This window comes from Panthera tigris, chromosome B1 (genome assembly GCF_018350195.1).
Source record: "Panthera tigris isolate Pti1 chromosome B1, P.tigris_Pti1_mat1.1, whole genome shotgun sequence".
NCBI classification, from domain to species: Eukaryota; Metazoa; Chordata; class Mammalia; order Carnivora; family Felidae; genus Panthera; species Panthera tigris.
Window position 1 is genome coordinate 149069020 of NC_056663.1, and position 23371 is coordinate 149092390.

Sequence of the window (23371 nt, forward strand, 5' to 3'; positions counted from 1 at the left end):
AATCATATAAATAGGGGTGCCTGGGTGGCTCAGTCGGTTGAGCATCTGACTTCAGCTCAGGTTGTGGTCTCGCAGTTTGTGAGTTCAAGCCCCACGTTGGCTCTGTGCTAACAAACAGCTCAGAGCCTGGAGTCTGCTTCAGATTCTGTGTCTCCCTCTCTCTCCCTCTCCCCTGTTCATGCTTTGTCTCTGTCTGTATCTCAAAAATAATGTTAAAAAAATTATTTTTAAAATAAAAAAATAAAATCATATACAATAAAGATTATTTTTAAGAAATCAACACTAGCTCCAAAGATAGGTGTATACCACCCATTTGGACTAATTGAAAAGAAAAAAGCTTTAAAATTATTCTCTGATGTTATAATCTATATAATTATATTATTCTGGTAAAAAAAAAAAAAGATATCTTATTTGGTTTATAGCACTTCTCAGAACGTGGACACTTTGCTCTTCTAAAATCTGAAGCTTTTACGACCCCTTCTCTAAAACTTTTCTGTATACACTTCTCAAATTTGTTTTATATAAATTGCCCGTAACTTCATTTTTTTTTTCTTTTCTCAACCTTGGCTCAGGAAACATTGGTTACAGCACAAACTGCCCTTAATTTTATGGTAACATTTATCCAATTCAGAGATTAAAATGAAGACTTCCTTTCTTCTCCACCAATTCTAGAGACCCAGAGGTAAATGTGACTTTCATTTTTTCATATAATCTGGGGGATAAATGCCAACATAGAGATATAGTATTGTAGGGTTCTGCTCACTGGTAACATTAAGAAAATTAGAGGGGCGTGTGGGTGGCTGAGTTAAGCACCTGACTCTTGGTTTCACCTTAGGTCATGACCTCAGTTTTGTGAGTTCGAGCCCCATGTCTGGCTCTGCGCTGACTGTGGGGCCTGATTAGGATTCTCTCTTTCCTTCTCTTTCTGTCCTTCCCCTGCTCATCCTATCTCTGTCTCACTCACAATAAACAAACTTAAAAATTTTTTTAAAAGAAGAAAATTAGAAAATAGTAACTGTGTCATGAAAAAGAGCTCTCTAAATAGAGGGATTCTTTCACTCTGCCCCCCCAAAAAAAGAGATTTTTATTATGCTCCTCTAAAGAATGTTCTTAAATTAGTAACATTGAAAATTTCTAAATAATTTAAAAGTGGACCAAAGAAAGACTCTAAATGAGGCAAAGAAAAGGAAGGAATAAGAACTAGAGGGTCAACAATCTAAAAGAATATTCTTCAGGACAATGTTTACTTTAAGCAAACTTGAAATTAGCCATCAATTAAAAGAAAATATTGACCGATGTTTGAGTATATATTTTCAATTACTTATGTACATATGGAAAAGTCCGATAGGATCCTACACTGTGACACACTGGATTTTAATTGTTCAGTAAGTTTTAACCACTTAAAACTGCAAGATTTGTGTATGTGTATTTACATATTAGGTTTCTTATATTGAAATATATAATCATTGGGACTGAGCAGACAAAAATACAGGGCAGTTGACCTCATGTCACACGTCACAGCTTCCTCATGAAATGTACACAATCACGCAATACATGTATACAAACATTCCACAAAACCCTTGTTGGAATAAATTTTCTTAGTTTTTGTTTTTTTTTTAACGTTTATTTATTTTTTGAAAGGCAGAGAAAGACAGAGTGCGAGCAGGGGAGGGGCAGAGGGAGACACAGAATCTGAAGCGGGCTCCAGGCTCTGCGCTGTCAGCACAGAGCCCAACACGGGGCTCGAACCCAGGAACCCTGTGATCATGACCTGAGCCAAAATCAGATACTTAACCAACTGAGGCACCCAGATGCCCCTAAATTTTCGATGAATTAAAATGTATTTGACTTTTATCTCAGAATTCCCATCATGATGCATAACAGATAATAGACATTTAATAAATATTTGCCAAAGGAATGAATGAATGAAAGTTAAAATCCAGTGACATTAAAAGGAAAATTAAATTTCTTCTCATAGTAGATGGAGATTGTAGCCACAGGAAATTTAATTTTATATGCAGCTATTTTTTTATCATGGTTTCTAAAATCAAAATACATTTGGAAAAAAAAAAACAAACAGAATGCACTTGTTTCAAACTTTAGTGAAATTCTTTCAAAAAAATTTTCTTAGTATACAGGTTGAGTTAGAAAAGGCTATAGTGCTAATGGATCAGCTAGGTACACACAGAGACATGAACACAGATATAAACACTTTCAAATACATACAATTATATAACTTAAAGGAATTATATATCTCTATAGAAACACAATCATATGCACAATAAAAAAAGTATTTTGAGGTAAGAAGAGAGAATTTGACTAATATGTTTTTATGAGTTAGCCATTTTTTACAAAAATATTTAAAAATATGAATTACCGGGGCGCCTGGGTGGCGCAGTTGGTTAAGCGTCCGACTTCAGCTGGGTCACGATCTCGCGGTCCGTGAGTTCGAGCCCCGCGTCAGGCTCTGGGCTGATGGCTCGGAGCCTGGAGCCTGTTTCCGATTCTGTGTCTCCCTCTCTCTCTGCCCCTCCCCCGTTCATGCTCTGTCTCTCTCTGTCCCAAAAATAAATAAAAAACGTTGAAAAAAAATTTAAAAATATGAATTACCAACAATTAGTGTGCATTAATATATTATTATTATTAATATATAATAAAAACCATAAATACTATTTCTCAAATTGTGAGTTGCACATATTCCAGGATTACCTCTTAAACTAGTTTTCTAGATATTGTAAATAAAAATTTTTGCATAGAACAATGTCTTCTAAAATGGCTTATTATGTTTAAAAGCTAATAATATTTCCTCTTTCCTAAGTGCCTTTTAAACATTGAAGTATTTTTGTTTTGTCTTCTGTGGTTTTCCCAACCTTCCTTTCATTAAATGTATTCCATTAGAAAACTGGATAGGAAAGTAACTTTATTTTTTTTCCTTCATTTCATTTAGGGACTCCTGGGTGGCTCAATCCGTTAAGTGTCTGACTTCAGTTCAGGTCATGATCTCCTGGTTTGTGGGTTGGATCCCTGCATGGGACTCTGTGCTGACAGCTCAGAGCCTGGAGCCTGTTTCATATTCTGTGCCTCCTTCTCTCTCTGTCCCTCCCCTGTTCATGCTCTCTCTCTCTCTCTCTCTCTCAAATAAACATTAAAAATTTTTTAATAAATAAAATGGATTCATTTAAAATTTTTCACCTGAAATGTTAAAAGTGGCTATAAATGAATAGGGCCAAAAAATGTTTTAAACATTCCTTCATCTTCAAAGAAGATTACCATGTAAGCAATGATACATTAATGGGAAGGAATTAAAAGCTTAAAAAAAGGTGACACTGCCAACAATATCAATTTTCACTTTCACATCGTCTAGTTTTCTTCTAAACATATATATAATTTTACTTGGTTTGTAATCATGATTGTTGATTTGCAAACTGGCCCCTATACACAGAGGACACGGAAAGACGGAAGAGGCAGACCGCTCCAGACTGACTGGTGGACGGCACTTTTAAGAAGCAAGGGAACTTACATACAAGGCTTGTCTAAAACGCCAGGTCCGTGAACAGATATACACGTCACCCGCAATCGTAACAGTTTACCCAGGGGAATTAGTCTGCTTCCGCCACATATTCTCTCCAGAAATTCTCAACACATTATTCTCTCAAGGCTACAGCGTCAAAAATGGCTCCCACTGTGGGAACGGTGGACAGGAGTTACATTCCAAGGATGGGGGAGGGGTGAGGAGCCCCCAATTGGTCGTTCTCTTCCCAGGTCAACTGGCAGTCATGTCCTTTCCATGACCTCCTCTAACAATAATATCAAACTACTTTGCATCCTGCCTTATTCACTTACACTTTACCTTTAACATCACTTTAAACTTCTAACCTTATCAAAAGATTTTAAATTTTCATTTAGTTTACACATCAATGTATCAGTTAATACTCATTTTAAAATTAGCTTTTAGGGGCGCCTGGGTGGCTCAGTCAGTTAAGCCTGTGACTCTTGATTTCAGCTCAAGTCATGATCTCGAGGTTCCTGGAATGGAACCACCCCCCAACCTGGCTCTGCACTGGGCATGGAACCTGCTTAAGATTCTCTCTCTCCTGCCTCTGCCCCTCCCCACAAGTGTTGTCTCTCAAAAAGAAAAAAAAGAAAAAAAATTCATTTTTAAACCTTTCCCATTTCAATTCTATAGTTGGTAGATTTTTAACGATAGCTTTTAAAGTGGACACAGCCCAGGTGGCCAGTTACATGCCTGGCTCTCGATTTTAGCTCCAGTCATGATCTCAAGGTTTGTGTTATGGAATGTTGGGCTCTGTGCTGACAGTGCGGAGCCTGCTTGGGATTTTCTCTCTCTCTTGCTCTCTGCCCCTCATCCTCTCACTTTCCCTCTCCTTCTCAAAATAAATAAAAAAAAAAAAAAATTAAAAAAAAAAAAGATTTAAAGTGGACACAGAGTTGTAACAAAAAAATACTTTGTTTTTTTAAGTGTTCTAGTATACATGATCACAAGTGTTAGATATATAGAGAAGACACAAACACATAAAATTATGGAATGTAAAGGGAAACTTAGAGCTGTAACTTCATTATAACCTCTTTCTATGGGTCTTTGTTCTATATAATTTTTTAAAGCTATCCCCTATCTCTCCTTTATACTTCTAAACATCCCATTGCTTAAAAACTGAAACTTTTCTTAAAACTTCTTTTCTGTATAACTTAAAATGTCCCCAACTTTAAAGCTCACACAAATTTGCTACTCCAGCCAATACATTTTCATGCAATAAACTGAAGTATGCCTCCCACCAAAAGTAAATTTCTTTATCACGTCTCTCTTTCAAGCCCCCGTTCTGCCTAATGGTGGTAACTGTACACTCTATTCTTATTAGATTTCATCAATCCATGGTTTTCCTAGATAGTTTGGGGTTTTCTCAGGCAAGTTACCATATTCTTTCTCTTTATCTAAGTTTTAGGTATCCCAGCTTACATAGGGTCAAAGAATGGGGGCTGAGGAGCTGATCTACAGTTATTGTCTAGACTGTCCTTTCCAGACAGACACATTGGCCCATTTGGTTCGCAGGCATTATCAACCCTCCACACCTGTCCTCTCAGAGGTCTGGGGTCCCATTTTGTCTCTGACTCAGCCTCAACAAATCATGCTACTAACTGCTGGCACAGTTTTCCAACAGGTCAACCAGCTTTCTCACACATTTTCTGCACACTTCTTAGAAGCACAGAATAAATGGACTGCTGTCTGCCACCACTCTCAGTCAGCACCAAACTCAGCAAAACTACTTTAGGGTCTCTCAGCCTCAGTACACTGTGAAATCTCTCACTTAAGTGCTTAACCATCATGATAACTCTGCAATGTGTGAGATCCCAGGAGATTATGAGCTTCAGGTGATAGAGCAGTATATTTTGAGAAGTCCACATGGAAAAAGTAAGGATTGAGCTAACTTTAAAGAATGAGTAGGATTTACAAAGACAAATGCGAGTGAGAAGAACATACCGGAAATTTTGAGGACATAGGCAAAGGCATAGAGTCTGGAACACTCAAATACAATTAAAATGGAAAATTTTAAAGTAAATATATCTGATCAAAGTCCTATTAATAACTGATACAAGAACTGTCATTATTGTTCATTTTCATTCTAATGCAAATATGACTTCTCCGATTATCTTTCCCTTTACATGTTTGGGAAGAAAGGAGATCGTATAGGTAGAACAATGATTCTGCTTTATCATATAATAAGGTTGAGTCTCTTTAACAAAAACCTGTTACCCAAGGAAGACTTTTTTCCAGAATAACTAGTTTCTCCCTTACTCCTGGTCCCTGGCCTCTGGCAAATTTTCTCTATCGGGTGGTTAAACATTAGGATCTGTCCTATCTAGTCTCCACACCAAGATATAAATTGGCTGCTAAGAACCAGAATGCTATCCAAAACTTGGAAGATTACTGGTTAAATCCATATCTATTTTTAATAAAAATAAAATCAGCACCCTTTGGATTTTCAGGGAATGAAAGTGTTTTAATGTGTGCTATATTAGAATAGCAGTAAAAATTTCATGGAGGAATTCATGAAAGGATGATAATGGGTTGACAGAGGCAAGACAATTATAAACTGGAGAGCATTCAGATCCTAATGAAGGGTTAGAAGTTGGAGAGCTATTAGCCTTCTGCCAAAAAGCAATAAAGAAATCCCCACATCTTTGGAAGTGAATTTTAGTGAGAAGAAGCAGCCACTCGTCTCCAAATTCACAAAATGCAACAGTGAGTAAAGACTCACTGTCCTTCTCAGAGCAGGTGACCCTATTGTTCCTCAGTCACAACAAAAGAGAGTTTTAAATTTCGCCTTCACTTGGGTCATAGGATTATTTATGGAGCAGCATATACAGAGCTCATGTTTTACTAATATAAAATTAATTAGTAAATGTTCAGAAAGCGCTTTGAAGATGAGGCGTTTGTAGGAGTGCTAAGTATGATCATTATCATAAAACATAAAAGTTACAGGATTTCGTAAGCTAAATAGGTAGAGAATGACTGCCCCACACAGCACTGGAAGACAAGATGGCGCAGAGACAGGATCCTCGGAGACAGCACGTATGGACACCGCTGCAGCATAGGTAGGTTGAAGGCAGATGGGAGGCAGGAGGGTTTGCCATTGCTCCTCAGGGAAATTCTCTGAAGGGACCAAATTAGTTAAAGTAATTTCATGTGTATCCTAAAATTGTTTTTAAAAATAACCTTTTTATAAGAATAGGAGCAATATATATCCCAAATGAAAGAAAAACAAGGATGATTAAGATCGACAAATCAGGAGACTATAGATGCTGGAGAGGATGTGGAGAAATGGGAACCCTCTTGCACTGTTGGTGGGAATGCAAACTGGTGCAGCCGCTCTGGAAAACAGTGAGGAGGTTCCTCAAAAAATTAAAAATAGATCTACCCTATGACCCAGCAATAACACTGCTAGGAATTTACCCAAGGGATACAGGAGTGCTGATGCATAGGGGCACTTGTATCCCAATATTTATAGCAGCACTTTCAACAATAGCCAAATTATGGAAAGAGCCTAAATGTCCATCAACTGACGAATGGATAAAGAAGATATGGTTTATACATACAATGGAATACTACTTGGCAGTGAGAAAGAATGAAATCTGGCCATTTGTAGTAACGTGGATGGAACCGGAGAGTGTTATGCTAAGTGAAATAAGTCAGGCAGAGAAAGACAGATACCATGTGTTTTCATTCATATGTGGATCCTGAGAAACTCAACAGAAGACCAGGGGAGAGGGGAAGGGGGAGAAAAAAGTTACAGAGAGGGAAGGAGGCAAACCATAAGAGACTCTTAAATACTGAGAACAAATGAGGGTTGATGGGGAGTGGGGGGGGGAGGGGAAAGTGGATGATGGGCATTGAGGAGGGCACCTGTTGGGATGAGCACTGGGTGTTGTATGAAAACCAATTTGACAATAAATTTCATATAAAAAATAAAAAAGTGATAAATTTTAATCATTAGAATCCATTGATCTTGCTAATTTTTGTGAGACATCATTCCAGCAAAACTAAAGCATTCATGAAAAGTATGCTGAAACTGTTGAAGTAAAACTGGGGCATTTTACTTTTAGAAAGAATTTCATTTTGAAAATTGAAAGAATACAAGATAGTTATACGTATCTATTTCTAATGATGTATGTCGATAATAGAGACATTAATACTTATGTTCACAATAGGCTATTTTACCTTCAGGATGTGGCAGACAAACGTTTTAAGTATTAATTTTTAATTATTGAAACATCACAATGCTTCACTGCTAGACATTTTTGCTGGTGTGATTTAAAATTTTAGCGGGAAACAAGAACAGGGGATTTAACTTTTTCCCATTAGCTATGCCATATGCTCAGATAGCAGTTGGCCTGAAAAATCAAACAAATGGCCTGACTGGTTCCATGGTACACACAGATGAACAAATAATTTTTGTGTTTTGATTCTTAAGCTAATCAGATTAACACAAAGATAAATGTTCACATACGCATTGGTCTATACTCTAACAAGGGGCTTTGATAAACCCCTTGAGCCTGGCCCATATTTTTGATAAAATCTTTGGACAACTTTTCTGGTTGCACTATCTTGCCAACATCTAGATTCTAGGTGAACAGCTTAAGATTGTGCAGGATGTAACTTCACAATAAACAGCTTTAAGAAACAGTCATACATATTCACATTCATATTTAGCTTAATTAGCTATAAGGGAATCCCTGAAACGATTTCCAAATTGTTGCTGTTCATCCTCATGAGTTAACAAAAAGTCTAGTAAAAATGTTTAATCTTGGTTCTAATGTGTTTTATGCCCACGTTAACTCACCATAACAGTATGTGAGAACTGCTCCATAAACAGTATGTGAGAAATAATGTGTAGACATACTCTGGTTTCAGCCATTCAAAGAATTAATAATTTTTAGAGTACAACTCACCAGAAAGCCACTTTTTCTGAAATCGCTAAATAATCCTCAATATCATTACCATTTTGTTGTTATACCTGAATAGCTTCAGGACACACTTAGTGAATAAATAAAACACTTTTAAAAAATTAAGGCATGCTGCTGAAATCAAAACAAGTATTCTATTGCTCATGGTAACTACACCCAAGACCTGATTTCTGTCAAATAGGTAGTCTATTTTCAACCAACATTCCAAATAATAATAACACTTAGAAAAAATGGAATTTATATATCTGGCATTGTTTTTTAGAGGAATACTTAAACGAACTGGATATTGACAAAGTTTAATTTTCCTTTTGAATTCAGGAATACATACACATGCACAGGGGAAACTTCTTCTAGAGATCAGAAAAGAACCCTCATCTTAACTCTAACCCTAAATATGCTGATAATCAAAGGACAAATATCTACCTGGAATGCTTATCTTCCCTAGGTTTGAAGGGTCCTGAAGAGAAAATACTGTCTTACATGCCCTCTTTAAAATTAGAAAACAAGTGTGGGTATTTGTAAAGTCCCTTCCAGTTCTAAAAGACTACATGTCTCTCATTTTAGGAACTTTACACTGAGAGGAGTTTCAAGTCAATCTCCCTAGTAAACAAATTCTTGTTTACAAGAATCACTTTTTATATCAGCTTATAGACTAACAAGAGGAAACAACAAATAAAGCATATCTGTGTATCTATAGCTTCAATTATTATACAATTGCCAATATCCATTTTTTTAACCTACAAAAGCAGCAGTTTTTAGATAGTTCAATCTATTAGAAGGGCACAGTGGGATGAATAGAAAATATACTCCAACTTTTTGCGACCAATTTCATACTACAATTAACACATTTTCATTGAGGTTTATTCCATGGCAAGCTGTGTTGAGTAAAATATACAGATATATATGCAGGTATGAAGGAAGATGCTTTAGGATAACATACTCATCTATGGAAATTATGCTACCAGGTTTTACCACATAATTTAGTCATTTATCTTTTCCCCCAAATTTTAAGCACTATTCTAGACTCAGTCAGTTGGTCAGATTGTAGATACTTAGAGGGAAACATTTTCCATGGTGTAGTGTCTTTTAGGGATTTTTATTTTATTTTATTATGAACCAAAACTGCTCATAAGCATCATACTTTCATAGAAATATTAAGATATAGATTTTTATGTGCAAGGTGAAAACCTAACTTAGACAGAATATATTTAAATGGTCAAAGTGGTTTTTAAGTAAAATGAAACTTCTAAAGACATGAGACTTGGAAACTTCACCTGCATTGGATATCTAGTTAATATTATCTCTTTAGGAAGTATCACCTATTCAGGGAATGACATTAACTAACTAAAAAAATAAATTTTTGATAGGTATTTGATTCTGTTTTCCAGCAAAAATAAAATCAATGTGGGTATTTCAAACTAATCAGGATTTAGTATGGTCATTTCAATGCATATTGATATAAATATATGAAACACACATACACACAAACATAAGCATACATAGATTATACACAAGGGTAAAAACAAAAAGTATATAAAATACTAAATATATAATATCAAGTACATAATATAATCCAAAACATTATTGACTGAATTGTGTCCCTTCAAAATCATACGTCAAAATCTTAACCCCTAGTACCTCAGAATCTGACTGTATTTGGAGATAGGGTCTCTGGAGTGGTAATTAAGTTGTAAGGAAGTCATTAAGATGGGCCTCAATCCAATGTGACTGGTATCCTTATAAGAAAAGGAAATTTGGACACAGACATACACACAGATGAAAGACCATGTGAATGTGAAAACCATGGCCATCTACCATCCAAGGTGGGAAACCTCAGGAGAAACCAATTCTGCCAACACTTTGATCTCAGCCTTCTGGCATCTAAAACTGTGAGGAAATAAATTTTTCTGTTTAAGCCAGAAAAAAAAAAATTAGGACACACATATATACAGAGGGAAGACCATATGAAGACACAAGAGAAAACCAGTCATCTATAAGCCAAGGAGAGAGGCCTCAGAATCTGCCAACAAATTTATCTCAGACTTCCATTCTCCAGAACTGTGAGAAAATAAATTTCTGTTGTTGAAGCCACCCAGTCTGTGGTCCTTTGTTAACCGGCCCTTGCAAACTAGTACTACCAGTATATTGCAAACAAGCATATAGCATAAAGTACATAAAACAAAACTAATATTTTACAGTTCCTGCAGTTCACATTTATTAGTGATTTTGTTCATCACTGTATATCCCTTGCCTCGCACAATGTTTGGCACATAGAAAATACTTAATAAACATGAGTACAATAAACTACTTAATTTCTAAAAAGGCATTTCCTCCACACACATTCTGTGTGTGCCAAAGAAAAACATTTAACAATATTGAAACGTGGATGCATTAGAATAAAGTTGCCTCCCAATTCATAAATACTTTGATAGCTTATTTTAAAAGCTTTTATTACTGTTATTCTCTTACTCAGTCTAACTATTGTTTCCAAATTGTGTATGTCATCTCATGCCTCTAACATTCATGAGTCTATGAATAATGATGAATAATCTCCTAGAGCTTTTTAAAACTGTTTGGATTAAAAAGGTATTAAAAGGCAGGTATTAAACATATTAAAAAGGCAGGTATTAAAAGGCATTAAAAGGTATTAATGTATTAAAAAGGCAGACTTTAACCCTAAAATACTCATAGTTACCCTAAATGTAAATTATCTAAATATACCAGTAAAAAGACAGATATTAACAAAATAGATTAAAAAACATAACCCAATCATATGTTGTCTGCAAGAAACTCACTTCAAAATAACAATAAAGGCAGGGGCACCTGGATGGTTCAGTCAGTTAAGCGTCTGATTTCAGCTTAGATCAGGATCTCACAGTTTATGAGTTTGAGCCATGCATCAGGCTCTGTGCTGACAGCTCAGAGCCTGGAGTCTGCTTCAAATTCTGTTTCTCCATTTCTCTCTGCCCCCCACCCCCACTCAAGCTCTGTCTCTCTCTCAAAAATAAACATTAAATAAATAATAACAATATAGGCCACTTAAAATTGCACCAAAAATAATACCTAGAAACAAACTTAACCAAAGAGGTAAAAGACCTGTAATTCTGAAAGCTATAAAACATTGATGAAAGAAACTGACGATGACACAAATGGAAAGATATTAAATGCTCATGGATTTGGAGAATAAATATGGTTAAAATGTCCATAGTACCCAAAGGAAACTACAGATTTAATACAATCCCTTTCAAAATACCAACAACATTTTCACAAAACTGGGACAAAGAGTCCTCAAATTTGGACTAAAATATGGAACCACAAAAGACCCTGAATAGCCAAAGCAACCTTGAGAAAAAAAAACAAAGCAGGAGGTATCATAATCCCACATTTCAAATGTTTTACAAAGCTGGCTGAATGAAACATGGTACTGGCACAAAAATAAACAAGTAGATCAATGGAACAGAATAGAGGGCCCAGAAATAAACCCATAATTATATGGTCAATTAATCTTTAACAAAGGAGACAAGAATATGTGATGGGAAAAAGACAGTCTCTTCAACAAATGGTGTTGGGAAAAATGGCAGCTACATCCAAAAGAATGAACGTGGACCACTTTCTTACACCATACACAAAAATAAACTCAAGATGGATTAAGGATCTAAATGTGAGACCTGAAACCATAAAAATCCTAGAAGAGAGCACAAGCAGGAATGTCTCTGACACTGGACATAGCAACATCTTTCTAGATAGGTCTCCTAAGTCAAGGGAAACAAAAGCAAAAAGAAACTACTGGCACTGTATCAAAACAAAAACTTCTGTACAGTGAAGGAATCAATAAAACTAAAAGGCAACCTGTGGAATGAGAGAAGATATTTGCAATGACATATCCAATAGTGTTAGTATACATCTCAGCAATTAAAAACATTGTTTTAAAGTACTATTGATATATGCCACAACCCGAATGAATTGTCAGAGCATTTTGCTGAGTGAAAAAAAGCAAAAGCCAAAAAGTTGCATATTGTAGGACTCCAATTATATAACATTCTTGACATGACAAAATTATAGAAAAGGAGAAGAGACTAGTGGTCGCCAAGGGTTAAGGAAGGTAAGGGGACCTAAGGCAAGTGGGTGTGGCTATAAAAAGGCAACACGAGGGACCCTTGTGATGGAAATGTTAGGTATCTTGACTATATGAGTCTAAATACCCCAATTGTGATACTGTACTATAGTTTTGCAACTTGTTACCATTGAGGAAAACTCGTAAAATGTACAAGAGATCCCTTTGTATTTCTTACAACATATGAGTCTAATTGTCACAAAATAAAATGTTTAATTAAAAACTTTTAAAACACAAATACACAAACTTCTCTTCTTCTGAGGTATTCTATAAGACAACTGACCCAGTGCCTTCGGTAAATCAATGTCATGAAAAATTTTTAAATGAGGGCAGAGTATGGAAGATGTTTTAGATTTTAAAAGATAAGAAGTATAATAACCAAATGCAATGTGAAGATTTTGATTTGATTTTTGTTCAAGAACAACAACAACAAAAAATTGTAGAAGACATTTTGAGGACAACTTAGAGGTATTTGAATATAAACTTGGTATTAGAGCCTGAGGAATTATTGGTAATTTCATTAGGTATTACAATGGTCATGTTTTTTAATACCTTTATTTTTTTATAAAGAAAATAAAGTATTTAGGGATGAATCTCATGATGTAATAACTTTTCTATAACCACTTTAAAATGTTTCAAAAACAAATGAAATATTGTAAAATGTTCACAGTTCTTAAATCTATGTGATGGATATATGGAGGTTTATTAAACTGTTCTGTTTTTAGGCATATTCAAAGTTTTCCATGATAAAATACAAATTCTCTTGATCCCATTTCCTTCACTGTGTATAGTCCCATTTCTTTATCACCTTTTTCAGCAAAATCTTTTATAGAATGGTCAGTGGTCATTGTCTCTAGTCACTTTACTTCCATTCTCTTTTGAAACCACCTCTAACCATTCTCTTCCCCTTCCACTCCTAAAACTTCATGCATCAAGGTCATCAATTACCTCTATAATGCTAATCCAATGGTCCATTTTCAGTGATCATTTCCTCATCCTGAGCTATCAGGAACATTTGACACAGTTAACCTCCTTCCTTATGCCTGATACACTTCTTTTGGCTCCCAGGACACCACTTTCAGTTGCTTTTCCTCCTACCCTTGTTAATTGCCCCTCTCAGTCTCCTTTGCTTGGTCTTCCTCTTCTCCCTAATTTCTTAATATGAGAGTGCTCTAGTGACCATGTCCTGGTTTTCTCTATCTATACTTACTCCCTTGGTAATCCCTTCTAGTCTCAGATACTAACCCATATGTTGAAGAATCCTAAATTTATATTACTAGCCCAAACCTCTATCTCAAACTCCAGACTTGGATATCCAACCTACATCTCCATTTGGTTGACTAGGGGACATCTAAAACACAAAATGAACAAAAGTGAACTCATAGTCTAACCCTAACCCTCAAAACTTGATAGATCAGCAGACTTCCCACTTTAGTTGAGGATAACTCCCTCATCAAGCTAAAGAACTGAAAACCATCTCTGACATCTCTTTTCTACTCATATTCCACACCAATGCATCCATAACTCCTACCAACTCTATACTCAAAACATATCCAAATTCAACCCCTTTTCATTTCTTCCACCTCTACCACTCTGGTCCAAACCAACATCAAATTGTGCTTCAATTATTATAATCATTTCCTATCTTATCATTCTGCTTTCATCCTTGCCCTTTATAATTTACTTTCCACAAAGCAGTCAGAGGGATCCCATTAAGAAATTAAATCATATTGGGGCACCTGGGTTGCTCAGTCAGTTAAGTGTCCAACTTCGGCTCAGGTCATGATCACAAGATTCATGGGTTCGAGCCCTGCATCAGGCTCTGAGTTGACATTTCAGAGCCTGGAGTCTGCCTCAGTTTCTGTGTCTCCCTCTCTCTCTGTCCCTCCCCTGCTTGTGTAAATGAATATTTTAGGATTACCATTATTATTCGTATGTGCTAAAAAATAAGCAGGCCAAATATTATATCTACTAGTTCTACATGTTATTTTTCAAGTTCAGCAGTCCATTGAATCCATAAAATAAAAGAATCCATTTTTATACTTAACGTCAAGTCCATAATATTTCTTAGAGTGTCCCATATCTTGCTCATATTAACACTTGCTTTTCCTGTACCTTTCTATTCAGAGGAACAGAGCCAAACACAAAAATGAAACTCACAACATGTGGAAAGATTACCCTGGGTATCTTAATGCTGATTATTGCTGCAGTAATCATCGGACTCATTGTTTACTTTGCCACTTATGGTAAGTAGTCACTGTGTCTGACTTACTAATCACACAGAATTATTGATTCCATTATTGGGAAAATTATGAATTTTGAGAATGGAGGAAGGAAAGAAGTCAGACAAAGTTATGTAGCAGAGAGAATTTCTTAAGTTTAACAGCATTTACTAAAAACTGTTCTTTAGTGACTTTTGGCTCAGGATATTCTAAATGCAGAGATTTGGTGTATTCTTTTTTTAATTCCAGCTAAACTTTGGGTTCTGGGAATATGTTGATGAATAAGCCACAGTTCCTCCCTCTGTTGAACTTATAACTTTCTGAAGAGATAATTGATGAGTTAACAAACATAAAAACCCCTACACTGTGGGATTCTAAGCTATTTTGTTTCAAAGCTTATAATATTTCCCTCATGGAATATTTTCTTCTCATAAAATTCTTCCTAAAAAAGTATAATATTCCCTACTATTGAGGAATGTAACTTAAAAAGTCAATACAAATACAAATTTTTATTAACTTTGCATAAAATAGGAAAAAAATATGGGATCCTCAAGATCAATCTTTCTTAAATACAGAACTTTATACCAAATTTGCCATGTGCTGTTCTTGTCACTTTCTTTAACTATTTCCTAACCTCTTCAAGAATGAGGACTTTTTTATAGAAAAATATTTTTTTTACATTCGCACAAGAGAATACTTTGTTGACATAATAAAGACAACTATAAATTTAGCAATTCTTTTAAAATTAACTTGTATTTAATTAACTACATCTACCTATGTCTGAAAATCAGTAATATGTACAAGAAGCATTTTTTAAGTCTAGAACAATGGCTGGTGTATACATAAATATTTTTCCCTAGAACCATCTTCTGTTATCACCATGCTGCTATCCTATGTAATTCATGGCTCATAAATTGGGTACCACTGCTTTAGAACAGAATAGTATTTTCTGAAAAAACACACTTAGGAAAAAAACTGTCTAGCTAAGTAAACAACCATTTCAGTTTATAAGGTGAAAAGAATTTCCATAGAGAAAATAGAGTTGTACACAGTGGAGTAAAGAGGCCCTCTCCCCAGAAATTGTTTATACTGCTATATTTCATCTTCCATACACACCCTTCCTAGACACAGACTGTGTGAACACGATCCTTGGTAGATTGCAATGCCAGCTGCTACCAAAGCCAGGCCAAAAGTCAGAGTCATGGCATATGCTCATAAATCCTTGAATAAGATTTGCTCACTCAAGACATAGACACAGAACCTGCTGCCTTTCATCAAAAGTACGAAAGTGCCAGAAACTAGAGAGAAGAAAAGATATTTAAAGAGGTTATCTTTGGAGATAGGTATGCTGTAAAGTTTTCATACTATGAAGACCTCCCCAATATATGAATAATAGATGTTTTCCCTCTCATGTCAAGCTAAGAAATGAGCTTTGAAAGAGAAACCAATTTCAGAAAAACCTAGAAGGAAACTCGTTTTAAATATGTACTAAGTTCTTAGAGCACTAAAGTAGATGACAAATTCTTAACCATTCAAGTAAGGACCTAGAGAGGTCCACATCCAGTTAATGAAGTGGGAAAGGAAGAATAACAGAACTGGGTGAGTAAAGAGCTTGGTAAGAGGGGAAAAAAAACTTTACATCAAGTTCAAACTGTGATTTCAAAGCAGACCTGGGCATTTTAATTTCTGAATTGAGACTATGTTTTGTGGTTTATGGTGACCATAATACTATTTGTTACTAAAGAATTTAAAAACAAAATTGTTTTTATGGTTACTAAATTATACTTGTTTGTAATGCCAGTATATATACTTGTGTGTGTGTGTGTGTGTGTGTGTGTGTGTGTAATCACCATTTGCAATTTATTCTAAAGCAAAATTCTATACTGGCCTAGGCCTAGTAGGCCTAGAAGAATCTACCTATGTGAAAAGGAATATGAATTCTAATATATTTATGATCTCACTCTTAGAGTTAGTCATACATATTTCCAGAAATCATAAACTTTAGTGACTTATAAAAACTTCTAAAAAGGAAAATATTCCTAATTAAGTACCTCTGCATCAAAATAGATAAGTTTTGTTAACAATGTAAGTTTTCTCAAGTCATAGTAAGCCTGTGGGAACAAGAATAGAACCTCCTGAGACTGTGTTAAGTACTTTGATAGGGCTTATCTTTTTAAAAGTCATTGGTTTTTCACCTTAAGTTCATATACCTGATGCCACAATACCTTGCATGAGCTAAAACATTAAATGAATCAGAATGATCCTTTTAAGAAAAGGATTTGTCAGTAAATAAACCAAATCTCAATCCGGTGAACCAAATTTTAAACTTTTTATGCAGATGCTCTGGCATGGCATCATATAGAGGCAGCCTTACGATGCTTCTCTTTTGGATGAAGCTTTCAGTACCATATGAATATTTTCTAGTTCACTACGCCAGACTCCAAACCTGAAAGCAATGAGCCATCTCCTCACAAAAACTGGAAAGACAGCTGGAAAAACCAAAGCCCCACACAAATATTCACCCCAGGATACCTATCTTTGTCTGCTTCCCATGACTCTATATAATGATAATGTTGTGTTTTCTGTTTGGTTAACTTTTTAAGAGATAAATAGATAAGAAAAAAGAAAAAAGGCAACTGAAATTACCCAGATTCAATTCAACAAGCATTCATTGGGTGACTACTATGTATTTAATGGCAAATACTAGGCTAGGTGCTATAATGGAGATATAGCAGTAATGGAGGAGAGTTGCTAGAGCATCACACTACTCTTGAGCTAAAAGTGTTCAGCAGGGTCAGCACAATTTTCCAACAAAGGGCCAGAAAGTAAATACTTTCCTCCTGATGAGCCATTACAGTCTCTATTACAACTACTTGAGTCTATTGCTATGCTAGAGTAGACAATACATAAATAAATGTAGTGCTTCCCAATAAAACTTTATTCATAAACACTAAAATTTGAATTTCATATAATTTTCACATGTCACAAAATATTATTCTTTTGACTCTCCAACTTTTAAAAAAAAGTAAAGACCTTTCTTTGTTCACAGGCTACACAAAACCAGGTAGTAGGCTAGATTTCATAGTTTGCTGACCCCTAATCCAGAGCAATGAATTTTAATCCTGGCTGTACCTTAGAATCACATTGGAAGGAATCTGGCAGACAGCAACTGAACCAAGTGAATGAAGTTAACATCAGCTATAATGGGGCAAATTGATATCAGGTGCCTAATATTTGCCAAAGGACACATAATAACTGCTGTTTTCTTACTGGCCAGAAAAACAGGTAAATTATAATTTAAATCTAATCATAAAAATATCAGTTGTATTCAAATGTCAAGCCATATAAAGTTCCCATTTTCTATAATTTCTAATTGTGTATTTAAGTAAGCTTTCTTTAAGCATTTTGGAGAACATGTCTCTTCTAACTACTCTTCTACAGAAATTTCTCAGTTTTTCTGGGCCATTAATACCATCCTGTTTAGATATGCATTTTCTTAATCCTGGTCCACAAAGAGCTGACAGAGCATGGAGGAGACCTAAACACTATTCTCCTTCTTCACTAATATCCCAGGACCGCCCTCATCCCCCATTAGACTCATGGATATCCACACCTTCCCAAGTTGATCTATTGCAAAGGGAACGTTTTCAGTAGTTGCAGGTCAGTAATTCATAGTAGGAATTGCTTAAGGAATATCAGAAGTCTGAATGGAGAAAGGGGAAGTCTACATGGAGAGAGGGCTCTGGGCTATAGGGGAGAAGGAGCTAAACTTGACTGCCATAGGAAGACATGGAAAAAAAGTAGTTGAGACAAACTTATTAGGCAGGAACACAAGAGGTATAGAAGTAAATGTCTGCATGTTCTAAAACCATGGCCTTGCAGGAGGAAAAGTAGACACAGGCCCTTACCCAGGAAATAATACTTACCTGAGAACCTTCCATTTCTGTCCTTTCCTCTTCCTTTGCTGTGTTTCTTCCTTCGGTGAGGTCATGTAGAGAAATTACATCGCATCTTGAGAATATTCCTTTAAAGGCTTCGGCACAGACCCTTCACCTGCTACCACCACAGCCAGACAGAAGGGCCTTGAAACACAAGAAAGACCCCTTTTGAGTCCTTTCTCTCAGGAGAGCTTCAGAAGTAATAAGTTCCTACATGGAGTCTCTCCTTGCCTGTCTTCAGGGAACTTCCCTTCCTACAGATGCCCCAAAATTCTCCTACAGCATGGATAATACAGGCTACACTGACTTGCCCCCACCAAATCCAGGTAGAACAGACCCTATTACCTCCCCTTGAACCAAAGGCTGAACTCAACTCTCGGAAATATACTCAGTGGCCCTCATACTTAACCCTGGCCTCACCTTAGGATCACCTGGAAAACTTAATTACAACATTGATGCTCCCGCCCAGAATAGATAGACTGTGAGAAAGGGCACAAGTGATGACAATTCCTAAAACTCCACCTGTGATCCTAATTGGAAACCCAGGCTGAGAGCTACTTACCCAAGCCTTGCTTCTCAAGCTTTAATGTGCATAAAAATCACTTGAGTAGATGTTAACCAGACTTACTGTGTGATATAAATATATACGTATGTACATAATATATATAATATGTATGTATATATAATATATATAAATATATGTGTATATTTTTATACTTGTTATACATATATCAAACCATTATGTTGTATGCCTGAAACTAATATAATGTTATATGTCAATTATATCTCAGTTTTTAAAAATCACTGGGAAATTTAAAACACGTTTTAATAAAAATACAAAGAGGTGAATCAGTCAGGATCGAGTCCTCCCTGGAGCCCTAAACCCTAGCTCAGAGTGTGTCCTGATTATTTGAAAAATATGACTCTTCTAGGAAGGAAAAGAACAATGAAAATAACACTTAGAAGAAATTCTAGGTCATAAATGTCTTTAGTTGCTCAAGGTCTAGGTTATGTTTGAAGGAGAGGAGCTTATTTTTTATTATGATAGTCTGCTGGTTCTTCTGAATGTCAACAGCAACACCTAGTATACCACTCTACCTTCTAATTAAGGGTTTGGTGTCTTACACGATACCAGAGCTAGATAACGGCTTTCCTCTTTAGCGTTTGAAATTCATTTAGTAGTTTAAGAAGTTAATATAACCTAACATTGCCTCAATACCATAGATTCTCAATCTTGATAGTCTAATAGAAAAATAAAAAGTCATAGAGTATTTATGAATAAAAATATATAACAACAAAAATACTATGGTCTTCAGAATTTTCTTTTCCAGCTTTATTGAGATATAGTTGATACATAACATTGTGTAGCTGAAGGTGTACAATGAATTAATTTGATACACCATATTGAGTTGAAATGATTACCACCATAACATATATTATTTCAGACATTTCATTGTTACTGTATAGAAACACAACTGCTTAATGTATGTTGATTTTCTATCTTGCAAATTTCCAGAACTCAATTAGTTCTAGTAATTTTTTTTGGAATCTATAGGATTTTCTATATCACATCATCTGCAAATAATGACAGTTTTACCTTTTCCTTTCCAATCTGGATGCCTTTTATTTCTTTCTCTTGCCCAATTGCTGTAGCTAAAACTACTAGTACTATGTTGAATAAGAGTGAAGACAGTGGGCATCCTTGCCTCATTCCTGACCTTATAGGAAAAGCTTTTAACCTTTCTCCATTAGATATGATGTTGGCTATGATTTGTCATATATAGTTTTACTATGTTGAGGTATGTTTCTTCTAGAATCTATGTGTTGAATGTTTTTACGTCATGAAAGATGTTGTACTATATTCTATCAAATTATTTTTCCTCATCTATTGAGATTATCATGATTTTTATTTTTCTTCTGTTAGTGCATTTATCACATTTATTGATTTGTGTATATTAAACCATCTTAGCATCCCAAGAATAATTTTCATTTGGTAATGGTGTATGATCTTCTCAATGTGTTGTTAAATTCAGTATTTTGTTGAGGATATTTGCACCTATATTCATCAGGGATGTTAGTCTGTAGTTTTCTTTTCTTGTAGTGTCCTCACCTGGCTTTAGTGTCAAAGTAATGTTGGCTTCATAAAATGAGTTTGGAAGTATTCCCTCTTCTTCAATTTTTAAATAGTTTGAACCCTCTCTCTTTCTCTCTCTTCTCATTGTGCCCTCCTAGTTTATGGAATGGAGAGGTACAAAAGGACCTGAGAAAAGCTGAAAGAAAAAATTTAATTTATACTGTATTTGATGTATTAAAATAGTATAGTCCAGTTTAACACTCAACTCAGCTTTACTTTTCTATAGTTTTAAGTTTGATTTCTTTCTTCTATTTACTTAATTTGCAGTGCTTACGAGTCATGTTTCATTTTACTGTCTCTTTTATTCATTTTAACTTTCTAGGTGCTTCACAAATGATATAAACCTAGGCCTCTGCTGATTTTCCTAAATTGTGATATGTGAAGAGCACAAAAACTAAGATAATTACCTATGCCTTAATATCATTTCTCATAGTAACATATTTATCTTCAGAGGATCCAAACTTGAAAGCTGGCACATTAAAATTTTACATTAAAAATTCTGAATAAATCTTTGGATATAGTTATAGAGCTAGATTATGTTAATAAACATTGCTCTGTCAAAGTTATTTTAACAATCACTAGGAATCAAAACTATTTAAATGTTGAGTTACCTGCAATTTAATCAGAATATTATATTTCACATGATTCTCTTAAGAATGAAAAGTAGTTACACAATGTGTAACTTTTCTTTTCTCTCCTTTCCAGCAAAGACACCTTTCTACTATCATATCAGCTTTAAAGTCAATAATATTGACTATGACAGCAAGTTTGAAAAACCATATTCACAAGAATATATGGACCTAAATAAAAAGATAGTATCTTTGGTAAGTTGAAATATTTTTCTGTGCATTGCCCTTTTAAAGGTTATGTTCCTAGAAGTGCCAGAATGCTAATAATAACCTTCCAACTTGGAAATGATTGATAATTTCATACTATTTCTTACTACTATCTTAGTTCTAGATTAATATAGTCCTTTCAGAAAGTCAGTCAGAAAACATGTACAGGAAAAAAAAAAACGTAATAGGGACATATTTAGAGAACACTAAGAAATGCCTGACACATGAGAGGCAGTCAATGAGTATTTCTAATGTATTAAAAAATGAATAAAATATATCCTACCTCCAAGATACCTGAACAAATACATGTTGTTTCTGATCCTTAACTAAGAAGTGCTTCAAGGAAGAATGGCCAGTGTAGAAGAGAGAGAACATATAGCCCAAAATAAAGATCATCTTGTATCTCCTCAATGTGGTAAAAAATTTTAAATGTCTACTTAAGAGTGTGCTTTAAGTTAACCTTTAGCTGACTAAAAACCTAATGAAAAGTCTTGACTACTCCTTGGACATAGATACACTCTCATTAGCTCAAGTAATTCTATCAAACAAACCAAATCCTGCCAAAAGCAGTGGTGGCATCATTCGCCTCCCATTTCTTTGAGTGCATTCTTGACAGGACATCTTCGATCTGACTGAAGCTTGCATTCTTTCCGTAACATCCCACTACCTCCAAGTTTCTAATAAATTCAGTCTTTAAAAGTCTTTGTATGCCTTTACCATTATACTAAGAGTTAGTATATAAAAAATGGAGAAAGAAAATTCCCACTTTTCCTGTAGCTTTATGATAAAAAGGAAATAACAAAGGGGCAACATAATACAATGGTTAATAGACATTGGACGCAGAGTCCTTGTTCAATTCTAAGTTTACCCATTTACCAGCTACATAAACTTAAACAAATCACTTAATCTATTCACATCTCAGTTTCTTCAAGTAAAAATAATATGACAAATACCTACATCATAGGATTGTTGTAGGCGTCATATAAGATGAAACACATCATCATCTTAGCAAAAGTCCTATTATTCTGTAAGCCCTTAAAAAAAGATAACCTAAAAACATACCTAAAGCAGAGCATCATTAATATTCTTAATAAATTATAAACATAACAAAGTTAATATATAACTTCAAAATAATTCAAAATATACCCAAACTAATAAAATCACCTTTTCTTCTATAAATTTAGATCAAATCATTCAAATCAATTAAACTATGTTTATCTCAAAATGAATATTCTAAAATTGTTAGTTTTTATCAATTATCATATCATGTTGGTCAATCAACCACCAATCGTGACACCTTGCCTCAGACTCCTTTAGCAATCCTCATTCTCGGTTTTTAACTCATTTGTATTTTTTTAATGTTTATTTATTTTTGAGAGAGAGAGAGAGAAAGACAGAGTGTGAGTGGGGGAGGGGCAGAGAGAGAGGGAGACACAGAATCTGAAGCAGGCCCAGGCTCCAAGCTGTCAGCACACAGCCTGACATGGGTCTTGAACCCAGGAACCATGAGATCATGACCTGAGCTGAAGTCAGATGCTTAACCAACTGAGCCACTCAGGAACCCCACCCAACTCACCTGTATCAAAACAGTCACCAGGGGCGCCTGGGTGGCTCAGTCAGTTGAGCTTCTGACTCATGGTTTCTGC

General features: G+C 35.2%; 1 protein-coding gene across 1 annotated transcript in view; it reads left to right on the forward strand.

Annotated features, from left to right (window-relative positions):
- The first annotated feature begins 6556 nt into the window (after window positions 1–6556).
- Window positions 6557–23371, forward strand: part of LOC102960077 (transmembrane protease serine 11C-like) — a 50958-nt gene continuing 34143 nt past the window's right edge. The window contains exons 1-3 of the mRNA XM_007086954.2: window positions 6557–6612; window positions 14723–14841; window positions 21595–21713. Of these exons, the coding sequence (XP_007087016.1) occupies window positions 6557–6612; window positions 14723–14841; window positions 21595–21713 (294 nt within the window). The remainder of the gene's footprint in view (window positions 6613–14722; window positions 14842–21594; window positions 21714–23371) is intronic.